This window comes from Saimiri boliviensis, chromosome 13, assembly GCF_048565385.1.
Source record: "Saimiri boliviensis isolate mSaiBol1 chromosome 13, mSaiBol1.pri, whole genome shotgun sequence".
Lineage (NCBI taxonomy): Eukaryota > Metazoa > Chordata > Mammalia > Primates > Cebidae > Saimiri > Saimiri boliviensis.
Window position 1 is genome coordinate 83,170,522 of NC_133461.1, and position 19,893 is coordinate 83,190,414.

The window sequence follows — 19,893 nt, forward strand, 5'->3', positions numbered from 1 at the left end:
CTAGGAATTCTTTGTCAAGTTAGGTCAAATTTGAAGCTGACTAACCTTGACAATATTTTCCTAGAAAGTACTATAAATATAATGTTTTATTTCAAGGCAAATGGCTGCCTTATAAAATATACATTTGTTCCTTTCTTTTATATTTGAAGTCAGTTTTTATAAATCAAGAAATGCCCCATTGGACATTCTGACCAGAATCGTCGTATCAAATCTGAATAATGTAAATTTTATGCTAATAAACTTAAAAAAATTATCTATTCTTTAGAATGTTACTCTTCAACTGAAAATGCAGTTTGATAAGTTTTGAATGTTTCTGTTTGAAGCTGGGGACTGTCTTTTCCCAGTTTGTGTTCAAAATTTATGTTTTCCAGACTTTACAATTAAATTTTAAAACAGTCACTATGGTGACATTCTCTCTCCTTTTTCTGGCTTTCATTGCTGCTTGAACATAAAGTTCTTAGAGCAGCACAAATTTATTTTTCTGCCTTCTATGTAGGGGTTTGCAGAGATAAAAATCGAAAATTTAAGACACAGAGGTTAGAACATTAACTCTGAGTAAGACAACACTGGAAAGCAATTTCTGATTGGAAGCTCTTGCTTTTCCAGACATGAGGCATCTCTGCTGCACAGCTATTACATATATTGTTCATAAATGTGCAATCAATCTTCATTAAATCAGGTTAAATATGAATGCTGCTTTCCTGGATGTTGTCCAAAAATGGCATTGAAAGCATACTAAAGAATTTATTTAAAATCACACTCTGAACTTCACAAATACATAGTGGCTATTTTAAACTGATATCTTCTGAAAAAGAAAACAGTCTAAAAGAGAAGTTGAAAATATTTTCTCTGGTTACTACTGTTCGATCTAACTGCATAATTAATTAGGCTGGGAAATAGCTTCATTTTTAATGGTTTTGTTTATATAGCGCCTGAACATTGCCTTCAAGGCGCAATAAAACTCTAACGCCAAAAATTTAAGTGCAACTTAAGTGATCAGAATTTTCATTAAAATCTAAAGTATGATTTTATTGTATTTATCCAGTCAGACAGATTTGTCAAATCTATGTCATTTGAATATAAATACACATTTCTAAGAGAAATGGCTTTAAGGTATTAAATAACATTCAATTTTCCTCTTTTATTTTTCTTTTCTTTCTTTAAAAAATTAACTTAAAAATTAAATCGAGCTATTCACTTTAGCTGTGGATACAAAAATTCTGCCTACTAAATGCATAGTATTTAAATGTTTGTGAATAAAGTGAAGAGTGTTTGGAAACTTTGCAATGCCAATTTTCTAATTTTTCACAACAGAAAATGGCCGAGGAAGTTGTCTTTGATATGTAGGAGGTAGTATTTACCTCCCTAAATAAATGATTGCATATTATGGGTCTAATCTCACCATAATACATTACAGAATTTATTCTGGAAACTTCTGTGACAATTAACAAGAATTACAGAAGCTTATTCTCTGCATGCATCAGAACAAGGGTACATTTAATTCTTTTAGGACCTCTAAATAACCAGCTTGTATCACTGTTTCTTACGTTAGGTGAATTTAAACTGCAGTAAGCTATGTGACATATTTTTCAGGGTGAGCAATTGACAGTCTAAATCAGTGGTTGACAAATCCAGCCCACTGTCTGCTTTTGTAAATAAAGATTTAATGGAACCAATTCATGCACATCAGTTTCATGCATCGTTTACAGCTGTTTTCATACTACAATAGTAGGTTTGAGTTGTGACAGTGATGGTGTCACCACAAATTCTAAAATATTTGCTCCCTGAACCTTTACAGAAAAAAATTGCCATTCTTTCATCTGCATGGATAACTATATGATATCCATTTCAAATGCAATGTTCTGAAAGCTCCAGAATCAGAACTTACAAACTCAGTTCACAATAGGACAAATACATGGCTTGGTTACCCATGTAATTATATACAATGTGAATTGGGTATTTAAGGAATGATGTTCAAAACTTCATGAAGCCACGAACATCTATTCAAATGTCCCAGTTCTGCCTTAAGTAAAGTTCTGCCCAGTTCTCTCTCTCTCTCTCTCTCTCTCTCTCTATATATATATATATATATATTTATCTTGTAGTTGAACTGTTATGTATCAAAATCATAAATATTTAAACGAATAACAGTAACTATTTTATTCTAAATTACTTTTAACATAAAGAAATGCTAACATAAATAAATAATTGTTTAAACTAGCCCTGAATTACTTGTTCCTCAAGCAACATAAACAGAGGCCAGGGTATCTCATTTGCTGTGAAATGTTTGCTTTTAATTTTCCTACTTGGTGCTTTCTTTTTAAAATGCCTCAGTGCAAACTGTTTGGTTAATGAAGAAAAACATCTGAACTCCTTTTATTATGTTTATTTGTGACAAATAACACAGTCTGAATCAAAATTAACTTACCATCATTTCAAGTGCATATCGGTTACAGCTTAGCAACACCCTTTTCAGGATGTGGTGATTATTTAAAGAAGATGGACTGTTCAGTAGAATGATTTTTATTTTATCAATAAAAGTGAGACTTTGAAATGCCTTTATTATCATTTCGCTGCTTGATAATGACTATCAATTTGTATCACATCATTCAATATCAATTCCAGAAACATCCGTAGCCTCACACACCTATTAGTATCTCAGAGCCAAGTAGTCGCGAACAGAGGAGGTAATACAACTGCTTTTGTTAATGTTCTCATGCGACAGGCAGAGGCAGTCAATATTAGACCTGGTAAGACACATCTAGCTCTAGGTGGAATCTGAGGGGAGATGCAGCAACAAGAAAGCAGCACCAACTGAGCATGCTCCTATTCAGGCAGAGACAGAAAGGGAGTGGACGTACTGTAGAAGCTGGCCATTACGTAGTTTTGGCAGCGATCACCAGTAAACTCATTTGGGCACCTGAGAGAAGAAACAAAAAAACAATGGTAGAAAAAACAGAGAAAAAGAGAAGAGGTGAATATATGCTAGAAAGAAGCTCCTCAGTGTCATTTGACTGAAACTTGGTGGGCTCACCCTCAGGAACCGAATCTTTGCCCTGATCATGGCTTTCAGGCTCTGGCACTTCCCCCAAATGGTTAAAAATTTAGACAGAATGCAGTTCTTAAGTTGGTATGATGGAAAGACCCCCGCATTTTAAGTGGTTGCCTTCTTTCAAAGGGAACCATTTAAAATGAAACCTGACGTTCTATTCATGTCAGTTTTCCATTTGACGACTTTGGTCACACATGCTGGGAGAAAATGGTTCTCGGTTGGCTTGTCTGCGATGGTTTGTCAGCATCACAGGCCATTGTGACTGGCCATTCTTTTATATTGATGACTTAGGGACCCACTTTGAGAGAGTTAAATAAGCTCATATTGAATGGGTTTATGCCGTGAGTGATTAAGCCATAATCAGAACAAAATGAATCAGTTACAACTGAGCTGTAAAAGCACCAAGTGGTAGTGATTGTTGCTGTAGTTTGGGGGAGAAAGCAAATTTCAGATTATTTTAACATACTTTCTTGGTTTTGGACTTTCATGGGCACATTCTCAGTACATCTTGCTCCAGTGAATCCAGGTTGGCACCTAGAGGGCAAAAATGTGGTAAGCAAAAAAACGCTAAAGACACTGAGCTTTCAGACTGGCAATTTTCCTCCTATGGAATATGGAGATTCCTAAAAATGATCTGGTACCAAGCAATATAAAGAAAAGAAAAGACACAACATTTAGAAAACCATGTCCCACGAAAACTGTGGGTTACAGATTTTGCTGTTGTTTGCTTCAGTCCTCAAATGATAGGTGAACTGAAATTTATCTAGAGCAAAGCTGAAATCTGGAATAAGAGGCGGCACGGCCTGGAGAGCTGTCAGTTTCCCTTTGGCATGACCCTATTTACCACGGATCACTGATTCTCACTATGTTAAAACACTCGTTTTGATAAGCGCTAACATGATTCCATCCTTGTCTCTTATCAATAAATGAACTTGAACTTTTTCTTTCATATACCTATTTCTATTTTGTATTTATTTCATAAGTGTTTTATGTTGTACGTCATCAAACAACTTAAGTCAATTACATTCACACTATAATGATTACAGACAAGAAAAAGTATGTTCTCTGTGTTTTTAAAGAAAGATATTACAAATAAACCCTTGTTTTTAATGTTCAAAGATATTGGAAACAGATTGTTATCAAGACAGATTTCACCTAATTGCATTATCCCAAATCAGACAAATACATTTTGAAATTTAGATCAATTATTCTTAGGCAGAAGTACTTAACACATGTCATTTTGCATTTAAGGTAAAACTATTTTAAAAACTGTATGAAATTTACATGTTATTCCCTCACATATATTTACCTATCAAAATTCTAGAATCTTGATACAATATTAAGGTCTTAAGCAATGGGGCTGTGCTTGAATATGGAAGTTCTTTATAATTGCTGTTTTTTTTGTAGCTGTTACTTTAATACCTAAAACATTTTAAATAGGATTGATTTTTAAAATATTGTCCTCTAATAAAAAGGGTCACTGAAAGGTTTTAGGAAGCTATATACTTACAGATAAAAAGATTATCATTTTGAATCCTAAACATCCATAGCCATAATTATTATTAATGGTTCATCTATACAGTAATCGTCATGCAAAGAGCCTGTCTAAGTTAGCTCTGGTAGCTCATACCTAGTGATTTTTACACAACCCCATTCTCTACAGAGTAAATAATAATATATACTATATTTTTGGCATCAAAGAGATATGAACAAAACTATTCATTGTTACCAATATCAGGGTAATTTCATTTCCCTTCAAGCCATATTACCAAGTGATTTGGTGTATGTAATTTTCTTTTTTTATGAAAATGGTCTGCAAGATAAAACACTAGTAATTCCAGATTTTTTGTTTTGTGAGTACTTGTTTAAGCTTAAATGGCAAACATCTTATATTGATATAGCTCCTTTAAACTCTTGCAAACACCTTCATATAAATGAACTGATGATTTTTGCTTAGAATATTTTTGCTGCAGGGAATAGAGGAAGAGCTACATAGAGAAATATGTCAATAAGAAGTATAAGGTGTGAGATTGGGTCATTTCTCAAAAAGATGCCATTTCTCATGCTTCAATAAGAACATTTTCATGTTATTATATAAATAACTTTAAAATATAACCTATTTGACAAAATAATGTGTGAAGTAAATGGGGTTTTTATTTGTTTCTCAACCAGGAATGTAAGTTCATATAGACATATCCTATAATTAAAGCAGGTGATTCCAGAAGTAATAATGTATTCAATAATTATCATTTAGTCTTGCTTCTTTGCATTCTTGATAAAAGTTAAAATTCTCACACTGAACACACAATAATCCACTTGTTTCTCACAAAAGAACATGCTGTAAGATATGTGAACATGCTGTGTGTGTGTCTTATACAATTGCCATGGCAGGAAATGCCCTTATGTGAGTAAGAATCATGAAATTAACAAATAGCTGACAAATCATGAGTTCCTTAAGAGAAAGAAGGCATTTATAAGTAAATCGTCATTATGCATCTTATAAACAGTTCTGTGATCAGAGGGCACAGGACAACCAGGTAAATGAAGTCAGAAATCCTACCAATCTATTTTCTAATTATTATGAACTTCTAACATGATGTTTCCTAGGAAACTAGCATGAGATGATGGCTTATCCCTATCATAAAAGCACATGGAATACTGGGCACAGTAACACTAGAACTATTTGAGGCATGCAAGTCAGTTTTTAGAATTGCCAGCTATTTCTCAACCAGAACTATCCTTTTGTTAGTGTTTATCTTCATTTGGGAGATGAATTTTCTCAGCATTGTTTCTTAGTGTATAAGACCCTGTTATTACTCAGAACTGGCAGCATCAGCATCTCTTAGGAACATGCTAGCACATCCTACAATTACTGAATAAGAATCTTCATTTTAACAAGATCCCTAAGAGGTCTGGATGTAGATTAAAGTCCAAGACCTAAGGTTCTCTGAACAGGGAAGAGAGAGACAAAGGCCCTCTCTCTTGGCACTGTGGTATCTTGCTGTTTGGACATGGACAAGCTCTTTGTCTTTACTGGGCCTCCTTTTCCTCAGTGACAAAATGAAGAAATGTAATTAAGTGAGTAACAAAGACCTCTTTTTCCACTAAGGTTCTGGGAAACCATACTTATCCTAACACATGGAATCACTGTTAGAAAGCCTTGACAGCATTTCTTCTGAATGCATTACCAGTCAGGGACGATAGAATTCAAGGACTTCTAAAAATCCTTTTTGATAAAATGGATTTTAAGACAATCATTGAGGTAAAACAAATTGCAAGTGCCGAAGCAACTCAAGTGATCAGCAGCAAAAGGATGTAGCCTTCATGGACATTTTAATTTGTTGCCAAATGGGATGGAAGGGAAAAGCAGAAACTGAGAGAGTTTCTGCATAAGCAAACTGCACACCAAATTGATTGTGTAGAGAAAACCTATGCAAATGAAAACCCAGCTGATCTAAAAGGTCTGTAAAATTCTGTGGAATTACTTCTAACAGGCTAGGGGAGACTATCTGGCTTCTGATACATTTCTATTATTAACATTGCATGTTAAGCACCCCAATCCATCACTTTCCTGGAAGATAAGACTAACAGTAAATCAAACCTGATTTTGAACAATAAGCTTTGGCATGAGATTGAGCAAATTCCAAGAATTTTATGTCTTAGAATAATCTAAGGATCTGAATAATAAGTACTTCTTGTAGCTTTAAATATATATATATATATGTGTGTGTGTGTATATACATATATAGACATACGTAAGTATACATATACACCATTTGTTTCATTAATCAGATTAGAAGATGGAAATCAGTGTTTTTAAAAATTTTAGTATTTGCTCTTAACATGATCATGTTTGTTCTATATTTGTTATTAATGGAGCGAAAATTTACAGTTTTGTCTGAACTTGGGCATCACTCTTTCCCTGCCTCCCACCTCCCCATCACCCACTTCTATGCTCTGGGGAGAATTCCTTGACTCTTGGCTTGGCTCCTGCATTGCACTCTATCCTGATCTCTTTCACTGCATTTATCCGTATTGTGATGATCTGTGACACACTGATCACATTCTATCAGACAGTGATCACATTCTGATCATTTTGTATCTCTGATGCCCAGCACAGTACCTGATCCATAAAGGACTCTCACAAAATGTCTGTGAAAATAAACTTAAGATCAGACCACAGTGTCCATATCTGATCCATAATTGTATCAAAAGATACTTTCAGGCAGGCATGGTGTCTCAGACCTGTAATCCCAGCATTTTGGGAGGCCGAGGCTGGCAGATTATTTGAGGACAGGAGTTTGGGACCAGCCTGGCCAACACGGTGAAAGCCCATCTCTACCAAAAATACAAAAATTAGCTGGGCACAGTGACAGTCGCCTGTAATGCCAGCTACTTGGGAGGCTGAGGCAGGAGAATCACTTGAACACTGGTGGCAGAGGTTGCAGTGAACCGAGATTGCGCCACTGCACTACAGCCTGGACAACAGGCTCCATCTCAAAATAAATAAATAAATAAAATTCATATGGTTAATTGATTTGCCAAGTACAGGTCAATCTTGAACATGTATCTGTTATTTTTATAGTTTTATTTATTTATTTAGATGGAGTCTTGCTCTGTTGCCCTGGCTGGAGTGTAGTGGCACAATGGTTCACTGCAACTCTGCCTCCCAGGTTCAAGTGATTCTCCTGCCTCAGTCTCCCAAGTAGCTGAAATTACAGATGTGCACCACCACACCTGGCTAACTTTTGTATTTTTAATAGAGATAGGGTTTCCCCATGTTGGCTGGGCTGGTCTTGAACTCCTGACCTCAGATGATTCACAAGCCTTGGCCTTCCAAAGTGCTGGGATTACAGGTGTTAGCCACCATGCCTGGCCTCAAATAATTTTTACAGAAACTCCCAGTATCCTTCTCACAGATTTTCTCCTTCCAATAAAACTCTTTAACATTGTGTTTGCAATTTGGAAAAGTCCCTATGATTCTTTAAAAGTAAGTCTGTTATCTTGAATTTAAATACTGTTAGTGAAATATTGGTTTATTTAGGATTCAATAAAGCAGTGCATTCTACTAACCAAACTTCTGCCCAGTACCAGTATAATAAAAACTGGTTAATAATAACTTCAATACACTGTTAATATCCTGATATGCTTACTATGCAATCAATCATAGATGCACATATTTTTGAAATCAATTTAATACTTGGTGTATCTTTTATATTCCAATTGAATAAATTATTTCTCTTTTTTTTTTTTTGGTGGAGATTCTAGACATATTCAAAGATATTCATGGATCCCAAGAAACTTCTGGTTAGGGTTGGCTAATTTTATAAACTATGTATTTAGGGTCAATTTATAAACCATCCTTAGTTATCTTTTCTCTTCCTTCATTTCTCAGCTTCATTTTCATCAAACTCTCCCTTGATCAGGAAGGAGAAGAAAAAAAAATACAGCTGATACATCCTCTCCCTCTGGTCATCACTCTACAGTGAAATATTTGGACAATTTAAAGAATACTTTATCAAAAAATGAAAAGTCCTATCTGCTCTTCCTCAATACTAGCTGCGGTATTTGAAATTATTTGATGTCTATGTTTACAAAATTAAATGATGGAAATGTCAACAAATATATATCAAGGAATATTGGTGAGAAAGCATCAGACACCAAAGCCTTTGTTCCCTCTGTGTAAACTCGAGGTGGCAGTGTCTACGCCGACTCCAACTGTGCTGGTCTGTTTTCTTACAGTATCATGTTGCAAACACTGACTTTTCTCACCTCCTAGCCTGCTCAGCATTCTGTCCAGAACGCGCCCACTCACTGGCTGAGTATCTGCCTTGTAGATTATTCTTTCCCAAATGTACTGTTACTATTAGTCTGCATTTTTCCAAGATGAACCTCATTCTGTTATCTACCTTTAGGTGAAATTTCTTGAGGTTTGTATATGCTTTTCTAATTTGTGTTTTAGTGTTCTTTCTAGCATCATCTGCAAAAGACATTTATTTCCCCAAGGGAATGCCCTCTTTAACATCATTAAAGAAAATATTCAATACAAAATGTTCCAGTAATGTTTCCTTCAGATCCAACCTATAGCTCCCCACCACTGTTCAGACAGTATATATCTTCCATTTTCTTTTTAATTATAATCTGGGGACTAGTTTCCAATCCATGAGATAAGAGGATACAGAGAGTGGCCACACTAGACTCATTGGTAAGTGCTGAGTAAACAAAACAAAGCAAAACAAATCTAAGTTGTCCTGGCTTTTCAAATGTTGTTTTTCAATGTCCAGGACGTGCAATCCCAATAATGAGGGTGGCAGTGTTTGTGAATTAACTTCTTGTTTGAACCTTGTTGCCCTTCCTAAATCTCTGTTTGCACAGCTTGTTCTGAAATGCTCATCTGCAGACAAAACCCTTGCCCATGTTTACTCTACGTGATGAATCCTTAAGCTGGGGGTCAAACAATTTCATCGGATATGGGATCAATCTATATCCCATGTATCTCCACGTCACTGTGACACAATGACATATCAACTGTTAATTTGTGGTTTGGTTTTCCTCTCTGGAGGAAGTTTTCCTGTCTCGTCAAACAGCCTAGGGGTGCTGAGGGGCTCTATAGCTCTATCCACTTCACCAGCCTCATTCTCTGATAAAACATCTAAATATTCACTTTTTCCTTAAATCGTTCAATATAAATATTTCAAAATGTTGTATCTGTTTTCCTGTAAACTGACAATTTGCAATTGTATACATTTATGGGGTAGAAAGTGATGTTATGATTTATGAATACAATGCGGAATAATTAAATCAATCTAGCTAAAATATTCATCCACTATTCACAATTGCCAAGTTATAAAATCCACTATTCACAGTAGGCAAGTTATAAAAAATCTACTATTCACAATAGCCAAGTTACAGAATCAACTTAAGTGTTCACCAACAGATGAATGGATTGAGAAAATGTAGTATATATACACAGTGAAATATTTTATTTTAAATTGACTATATGCATCTCAAGAGTATGACTGCATACTTTTTTAAATTCTTTTTTCTACAGAGCACAGTCTGCCTCTGACTAGCTTAGGTCTTTCATTGCACACTCCCTTAGCTCACTAAATATCCTTCATAGCCCTTGGTAAACTTGTGATTTATAATGCAATTAATTATATGAAACATGATTGTCACTTGCAGTAGCCTACAGACTCCATCAGGCAAAGATCAGTATGGGTTTTGCTTATGACTTTATCCATAGTATGGGCACAGAGCCTGTCTCATAGGAGCTCAATAAATGTATATGGCTGCCCAGCTGATAATCAAGCTATTCAGAACACTTAGTCAATGCATCTGATTTTAGGCAAAACTACACCTCAACTGATTCCTATAAAAACTAAAGAATTTGCTTCAACTCTACCTTTAAAGTCTAAACGAGTTAATAAATTTCTCATAGCACATAGTACGATTCTAGATACATGAGGACATGAAAGAAATAGATGCAGCTGTCTAAAGAGCTCATTATCTAGATCCACACGAGTCCCACCACTTGCTCTCACAAATGCTGTCTGTATTTGCTAAATGTTACAATATTCAAGAACAGAGAAGTACTACAAGCAAGTGTAACACCGATTCTGAAGAAAGAACTCCTGCAGGCTGGGATTGGAGTCAGCAGTGTGCTCTTATGGACTGAAAGTTCTAACCCAGTATATATTGTTTATCTCTTCCAAATTTCTCTTTCTGCAGCCATGATGACGAGACTGTGGGACACAGCTATGAGCTTGTACTGTTGCCCCCTTGTTTAATTATGTTAATCCAGCTACTAATACATTTTATAAAAGTTATTATCATCAGCATCATTGTATTAGTATTTTATAAAATGTTAACCTTAGCTAGCGTCTTTGATGTCTTTCACTTTCTCTTCCCATCTTAGTCCCCAGACTTCTTTTAGCCTGTATGGAAGACTCACTTCCCTAAACATCTGCAATGTCTATGGTGCCACTTTCCTGTTCCAGAAGTTACTATGGCTCCCTATTAGCTATCACAGTACCCAAAGTCCCTGCCTGGCCTTCAGAGGTCATTAAGGGGCTCCACTGTTTAATTCAGTTCTTTTATTTTGTTCATTTGTTTTACTTCCTAGAATGAAGCTGCATGTCACTGTGTCTCATGGAAAGAATTCCTACAACCACAAAGCCTTCCTGGTATAAAGGAAAGACTCTATAAATGATTTTATTTAAAAAGTCTTCTCTAACTTATGTCTGTCTTTCTTTTCTTTAAATTAGTATTACCTTAATAGTCAAAATTATACCATCATATATTCACTCACTGATTTTCTATTTTAGCAATTTCATTTTCTTACAGACTGAATTCTCAGGGATCAGACCTCATACCTTACATTTTCTCTGTGTTTTAAAAACTATCTGGCACTCCATTTGCTTGGTAAATCTTCTATCCCTTTATTTTGAGTCTATGTGTGTCTTTGCACATGAGATGGATCTCCTGAAAACAGCACACCGATGGTTCTTGACTTTTTACCTAATTTGACAGTGTGTGTCTTTTGATTGGGGCATTTAGTACATTTAAATTTAATGTTAATATTGTTATGTGTGAATTTGACCCTGCCATTTTACTACTGGTTGGTTGTTTTGCCCTTTGGTTGGCATAATTTCTTCACTGCATCGTTGGTCTTTACCATTTGTTTCTTTTTTGCAGTGGCTGGTACTGGTTTTTCCTTTCTGTGTTTAGTGCTCCCTACATGATTTCATAAACATTATTATACAAAATTATAAATGTCTATGTTTATAGATACCTCCCATCTTTACAAATTTAGTTTGTTTTTTGTTTTTGCATAAGGAAACTGATGATCAGAAATATTAAATGATCTGTCAAAGAAAAGTTATAAAGATACTTGGTGGTCCCAACAAACCAAGAAAACTGCTGGTCTTAAATAAAATGAAGAATTAGAAATTAAACATGGGCCAGGCCTGGTGGTTCACACCTGTAATCCCAGCACTTTGGGAGGCCAAGGTGGTGAATCATCTGAGGTCAGGAGTTCAAAACCAGCTTGACCAACATGGTGAAACCCCATTTCTACTAAATACAAGAAATTAGCTGGGTGTGGTAGCACATGCTTGTAATCCCAGCTACTTGGGAGGCTGAGGCAGGAGAATCGCTTGAACCTGGGAAGTGGAGGTTGCAGTGAGCCAAGATTGCACCATTGCACTCCAGCCTAGGCAACAAGAGTGAAACTCCATCTCAAAACAAAACAAAGACAACAACAACAAAAAGAAATTAAACATAACACAGTCTATTAAAACAGGTGTATATATTTTCCCAACGTCTACTGAGAGAATGTAATACTACCATTTTCTTTTTATTATAAGGAAAAATAAATTTTGCTTCCCCAGAGTTAAAAGTACTTTAGCAGAAATGAACTCATTTAATTTCACTGACTCCCTGGGAAGAAATTTGGAGAACATATTAACTTCATGTTATAAATAAATATATTGTCCAGAGAGCTGAAGTGAAAGGACGTAAGATTGTTCACCAAAATTGGTAGTTTTAAACTCTAATCCGCTCCAGATGAAGGCACATCTGTCCACTGGACAACATATTGGACTTACAAGCACAGCCTAATATAAAATAATTTTTAGATTAAAAAATCACATCAATATCTTCCAAAGTAGTTATCCAATGAAACTATTCAGAAGAACAGATACACAAGAATAAAGAAAAGACAGAAGAGGAAAACTGGACAATTTCATGTATATTGTTTTTTTCTGAGCCACAGGACTACACAGAGCATCAGAGGGTAAAAATGGAATGATTCTTTTCTCATCTTTACATACTCTGGAACAGTAACTATTTCTTTTTCCACAAAATAAATTTTAAATTACTGTAGATAAAAAAATATAAAAGATGAGAACCACCACTGAAATTCCCACATAGTCCCCAGGAGGAGGCCCAGGCAATCCGGAAACCTCTCCTCAGAGAAGATTTGCACTGTTAATATGTTTAATCCATTCTAAACACCTTGTTCTAAGCAGAGAGACAAAAGAGATTGCTGTAAAATCTTCTACTTCAACTCCCAAGAAGACAACAGCGGATTAGGTGACCAGAGAGACTACTTGGAAACTTCCATGCTTGTGGTGTTTCTGAGTCATGTCTTTAGTCAGGGATAAAGCTGATTTTCAATGATGTGGCTCATGCTTCAGCAATGCTTAGCTCTAGACAGATAGACCATATGGAAACTATGAACTGGCTTCATAGACAGGACTGTGATGAGCCAAAGCAATATTTTTATGTCTTCTGTTTCTATTCAAGTGGTCTAGTGAACAATGTATTATCATAAGACACAGTAGAATATGTCTTTGTTTAAATTCTGACTAGTAATTCTTTTTAATGCTATACATGTTTCACATACAAAATTAAAAAAAAAGTTTCATTTAACAAGAAATATTTGAAATATTTTGTATGTAGAATATATTCTCTAGTTCTTCCCTCAAGGATCTGGTTTGTTTTAATGTATGAATAAAGTCACCATTCAAAAGAAGGGAAAAAATTATCAAAATCATAGATGTCAAAGATTTTCTTTCTGATAAGATCCAGTAACAATTTAAAACACTTCCCTAAAAGATTCTAATTAGCAAAATAAAAAAAAAAAAGATATATTTTTCTTAGAACTAGAAGGCAAGAATGACCCACTAGACAATTAGTTTGGGGGAACGCAGTGTTGATTCATGGCTTGCGGCTTTAATAATTACTAGAAGAGTTCCAAATGTTTCACTTCAACAGTTTTAAAATAGAGCAAGTTTTTAATTCTGGATTAGGCTTAAAATTTAACGAGAAACTGTGTTGAGTGAAGAAAAATTACAGTTGTTGGCACAATATTAAAATGAAAAAACTGAACAGCACTTACGTGATTACATGTTTTGTATTGGACGTGGGAGGGCTAAAGAATGGCTGAAATTAATATGTGGAAAAGAACTGCCCTGGTTCCTAAGAGGTATACAGAAACTATCATATGTACTTACTCAGCTTGTAAATCTTTGCAAAGTGATGAGGAAAAATGATCATATTTCATTATGATAATTAAAATATAGTGGTCTCAGATGCTTTTCTGAGAAGTAAAAATATGAGACATAGATAATATGCGTACATTGTTTTAAAAGAAGAAGAATTTAAGGAACTATAATTTAAATGTTTTTTCAAGGAGATTTATTAAACTACAATTACATTGTATGCTTAAGATTAGGAAAATGTAACAAAGTTTTCCCATATATCAAATGAACCTCATATTTTATAGATTATAATTCTCAGCTTCTGGCATTTTCTATTTCGATCAGAGAAAGTCTTACAGGAAACTAAAAAGCTGGTTCATCCCAATTTGCTATGATAAATATGGGGATGTCTCATATTTGTACTGTATTCACAGCAAGTCAGTAGAACTAGAGACTAAATCGGATAGATTTGTATTCTGCTGCAAGCATATAGATTTGAATATTTTAATGCTCAAGAAGTGAATCTCTAAGATTACTTTTTAAACAATAAACAGTCATATGAGATAATTCAGATCTAAAAGGAATAATCTTTTCTACATACTTTGTGTGTGTGTGTGTGTGTGTGTGTGTGTGTGTGTATGTGTGGCTGTCTCACTCTGTCACCCAGGCTGTAGTGCAGTGACACAATCTCGGCTCACTGCAGGCTCAACCTTCCAGGCTCAAGTGATCCTTCCACCTTAGCCTCCCAAATAGTTGGGACTACAGGTGCATGCCACCATGCCTGACTAATTGTTCTTCTGCATTTTTTCTAGCGATGGTGTTTTGTCATATTACCTAGGTTGGTCTTGAACTCCTGGGCTCAAGTGATCTGCCTGCCTCGGCCTCTTAAAGTGCTGAGATTACAGTCATGCACCTGGCCTCATACTCGTATTTCATCTTGCTTTAATATTTCTGTAAGACTTTTACCTATCATTTCACTTTGTCTTACAAAAATTATTTATTTCCATAGAAGAAATGTTTAGTAATTGAGATTAAAATTCTGTTCTGGCTCCAAGTCTTTTATTTGCTCTAACAGACTATATTTACTTTTACAAATTATCTGTCTTTGATAAAATCAGCTATACAACCACCAAAACTTGTCTTATCTTGACACTGTATCTACTCTCTTCAAAGAAGAGCTTTTGAGTATAAGAAGGAAGCAGTTCTGGAAGGTACTTGTTCAGAGCCATGAGCTCCCATCAGGCACACCACAGACATGCCCAGTCTACCTCAGCTCAGACAGCAGCAAAACATGGCCTACAAAATGGCATTTTCGATTGTTGCTTTTTTTTTTTTTTTTTTGCCTTTAAAACATACATCTTTTAAGATGAACTTCTTTACTTATAAACATAGTTAAGGTTTTATGAGAATTGGCACCTAAATATTTATACAGTACTTCTGTGATATGAAAGAGACATGACCTAGTTGACTATTTCTTGTGTCTTTTTCATCTTGCTAATTGCTCCTATCAGTTCAATTGCCTCTCTAACAAACTTGTTCTTCCTTTTCAAGATTTGTCACATGCCAATATTCTATGAAAAATATTTTTTTACAAAAAAATGGTTTTCCCTCCTTCAGAACAAGCATTGCTGCTTTAGAACAATGTCCCCACTGCATGTTTCCAGCTGGGGACTGCTGGCAAAATTGATTAGATGTTCTATACTACATTTTTAAAGGAACAACCTTTAAAATATATCACTTTTGGGATACAGCTATTTGTGAACAGCAAAATAAATGTGTATTTTCATCATTTCAGTGAAACATTATGTATCTTCTTAGGGCCACATCAAATTATGAGTCCATATAGCACATATAGGCTAAATATCAATAGCAGACTTATGTCAGTCAATAATCCATATAGCACATATAGGCTAAATATCAATAACGGACATATGTCAGTCAATAATCTTCTGCCTTTCTGCTTCTTTTGGTTGTCTTATTCACTTTGCAGGTGATCACTGGGATAAGAAAGCAACATTATCTTACAGCTTAATTCATACATTGAATATAGAAGTAGATATCAAAAGTTATAGGCCTCTATGATATTTGCACATCTTTTCTGAATCACAACAAGAAAAAACACAAAAAAAGCAACATTATAAATAATGGCAAAAAAAAAATCACACACATTGAAAAGAGCAAAAAACAATTCTGGATATGACAGAGGAGTGATGACAAATGATGTGAATGTTTTAAAACACTCTCCATATAAAACAGCATTATTCAACATCATGCAACAAAATTGGAAAAAAAGAAACAATACATCATGAGACATAGAATCATCCGAAATAAGCAGTTATAGACATAAGCCACACACAGGATTTCTTTTCTTACTTGCACAAGTATCTCGAGGGGTTTGAAAGGTCTTTCACCATGAAGCATTCGCCTCCATTCACACAGAACGTTTTCTCCTTCTCTGCACATTTTACAAGATGGCTTGTCCCAGTAGTAGATGTAGATGTAGCTGAAGAAGAGAGAAAGGAGAAAGGTTAACTTTGACTTTTTTTTTTTTTTAACCCTTCTAAGCAGCCTTTAATCTTAAATCATCCAAAAAGGAAGAGTTCATATAAGGTACAGGAGATTTCACTAAGCTTGCAGACCTTACAAACAATAGCAAAGAAGTTAAGCACTTTCTGGGTCTAATTACATGGAATCAAATTGTAAAAGAGAGAATTATTGAGTTAACTAATTTTATTATAATTAAATAGGAAAAGGGGCTTAACTTTTTTTTTTCTTTTCTTTTCTTTCTTTCTTTCTTTTTCTTTTCTTTTTTTTTTTTCTTTTGTGACAGAGTCTCACTCCGTTGCCAGGCTGGAGTGCAGTGGTGCCGTCTCAGCTCACTGCAACCTCCGCCTCCCGGCTTCAAGCAATTCCCCTGCCTCAGCATCCTGAGTAGCTGGGACTACAGGCACACACCACCACACCTGGCTAATTTTTGTACTTTAGAAGAGATAAGGTTTCACAATTTTGGCCAGGATGGTCTGGATCTCCTGCCCACCTGACTCGGCCTCCCAGAGTGCTGGGATTACAGGCATGAGCTATTGTACTCAGCTGGGGCTCAAGATTTTTAACCAATATATAATTTTCCAGATAGTTGGAAAAGACAAGCTCTATTGTAATTAAAATACATTTCCCAGGAAGGTTCAAGATAATGGTATAAAGTCATGTCATTGCCACAAAATTTAGACATCTATTTGTTAATGGCAACTAATTGATAAAATTATTTATTTTGAAATGTTTTACATGCCTATTGACTTCAAATTTTTTAGACATGATGGATATATAAAAAAAAGTAAGCTGGCTTATTTGTTCCCAGTGAAAACATTATAGATTATTAGTCAGATACATATTAACACGCAGATTAGAAGCCATTCTTTTCTACTCTAATTTCTTAGAGGAATATGGTTGAATATCCAACTGCCATCATACTTTTAAAGAAATGGAAAGAATCTAATATCACTGTAAATGTAGACTAAAGCACTACAAAATATCTCCATTTTGAATGAGGGGTAGAAATAAGTTTCAATTTTGGTTTGCAATACCTTCATACAACGAACTTAACATTCACTTGTCAAACTTCACTTTACATGAAAAGTGGGCACATGAATTATACAAGGCCAAAGCTCTCCGCCCCAGGCTACCAGGGCATTTAGTACCAGGATGATTCTCCTATCACTGGGAACAGCATGGGCAATACTGAGTCCCAACCAAAAAATGTCTAATGTATACAATGTTTATCAATGATATTATCAGAATGAAAAGCAAAGCCCATGTATTAAACCAGTGCAGATTCTATATACACATTTAAAGAAAAAATGTCCAACTTTAGAGGCAATTTTTTTCTTGTCCACTGATACATTCCTATGAATTTTTAATCTCGTCTGTGTTCTTTACTAATTTCTGTTTTATTATTTCCATGTGAGTTTCATATACCCTTGTTTACTTTTACTTGACCTGCCATGTATTACTTTTCCATTTTCTTCTGCCTTTCCTGTTCATTTCCTTTGTAAGTCCACATTTTGTTGTGACACATAACCTAATTTTGTCTTCTCCCCTGTTTGATTTTTATTCTATCTGACTGGAATACTCAACATCTGATTATTCCATTTCTGAATTACTCATGGCCTTGCTTGCCTCTTACTTCCCTGTCCAAGGCATGTTTTTGGACACCTTTCATTGGTCTTAGCATGGCTTTTTGGAATAACAGCAAAAGACACTCTAGACAATTTGGAATTTGGAGACAGACGTGGTTCAAATCTTGCCCCCTACTGGTTTTGAATAAGTCACTTAACCACTCAGATGCTCAATATTCCCATTAAGAAAACAGGGCTAATGGCAATCTTACAGAATTTTGTAGAGATTATAAATAATCTAGATAAAGGAATTGGCAAAAAAAAAAAAAACAAAAAAATGCATTCAACGAATAATAGCAAATATTAATGGGCAAGTAGGGAAGACTCTTAATTTGGACATGTATCAATGAGAGAAAAAGCTTGACAATAGAAATCTGGGGACTTTGAAGATATATGCTATTTATATTTTTTTAAAGGAGAACTTTATTTCTAAGGAAATGCATGTTATTCTGGAATCATTACTATGGATAAATAAGAATTAGACTAATTTTGTTATTACTCCAAAAAAAAAGTTAGTTTCAGATTACATTTCAAGGCATCTTTTCCAGGCCTATGAACCAAACGAACTAAACAAAAGGAATAAGAAAGAATGAGGAGATAATTGATTTTTACCATCAAATATCAGTTATACTTTAACATCTTCATCGAGAAGAGGGGAATGTGATTTGCATTGTTTGGTCTGTAAAACCATGGAATATACAACATTCCTAGATATCACACAACATATAATTTTAACCTAATATCTCTTCATGTGAAAACTTACTTATTTAGGTGCTTAAATATTAATATTTTCATTCACAGCAATTGCCTTTAAAAAATATCAGGAAGTTTGCCTTGAATGTTAAAGGTTTTGTACTTAAAGGCTTTCAACTGCTGACAGAATTCCACGGGATGACAAATGGAGCTCCGTATCCTTGCTGCCCCAGGTGACAGTGCTGAATGGGCCACCTGCAGTGTGCTGTCACTGTGCAGTCCTGCAGAGGAACTCTGGACCTCAAGCAGACCCGAGTGGCCTTTGCATCTCTGACAGGTTGCTAAAGATTGCCTTTCATGCAACCTGAACAGCAAACACTGCCTGGGCTCTCTCAGGACAAATGCCAACACTTTTGGTAAAACGACAAAACCAACATTCCACCTCCCCCTAAAATGTAGACACTCCTTATAAAATGTAAACAATAAAAAATAGCAGTGATATAAACAACAGACAGACATACCTCTTCCTTAGACTTCCTGATCTTATGAGATTATCAAAATGAGATTAATACATAGGTTAAAAACTAGAAACAACTGTTTTTATTAAGGCCTTAAAAATATATCTCCCTGAAATGATTTTCCTTGTAACGCTATCCTGAAGCACCTAGCTCTGAAATATTCATTTAAAAAAATCTTAGATCATTACCTGAAACTAGTAATGGGGTATTTGATAGCAAAATGATTCTTGAAGGGAAATGAAGTAGCAAGTATCTCATACAGTCATGGATTATTATGCTTAGCACTTTTATCCTTTAGCAGCAGTGAGATCAAAAAATGATCATGAACTGTAAGGCAGCAAGGAGCTCCCAGGTGATGCGAAGCATCAACTGACTGGATGAAGCTGCTCTGAACCAGCAGCCAAGCACAGGAGTAAGTTGTAATTGTCAGAAGAACCCGGGATGGAGATGGTGCTACATACACTCTTCAGATT

The 19,893-nt window shown here is 35.2% G+C and overlaps 1 protein-coding gene across 14 annotated transcripts in view; it reads right to left on the bottom strand.

The window, feature by feature from the left end:
- Positions 1–19,893, bottom strand: part of NRG1 (neuregulin 1) — a 1,133,076-nt gene that overhangs the window by 20,790 nt on the left and 1,092,393 nt on the right. For 10 of the 14 annotated variants that reach the window (XM_039463389.2, XM_074383889.1, XM_074383887.1 and 7 more), the window contains 2 exons: positions 16,411–16,540; positions 2,862–2,920 (listed from right to left, as the gene is read on the bottom strand). In XM_039463389.2, coding sequence (XP_039319323.2) covers positions 2,862–2,920; positions 16,411–16,540 — 189 coding nt within the window. Of the gene's footprint in view, positions 1–2,861; positions 2,921–3,518; positions 3,587–16,410; positions 16,541–19,893 lie in introns of all 14 variants that reach the window. The other 4 variants (XM_074383890.1, XM_039463390.2, XM_074383895.1 and 1 more) reach the window with 1 other exon arrangement.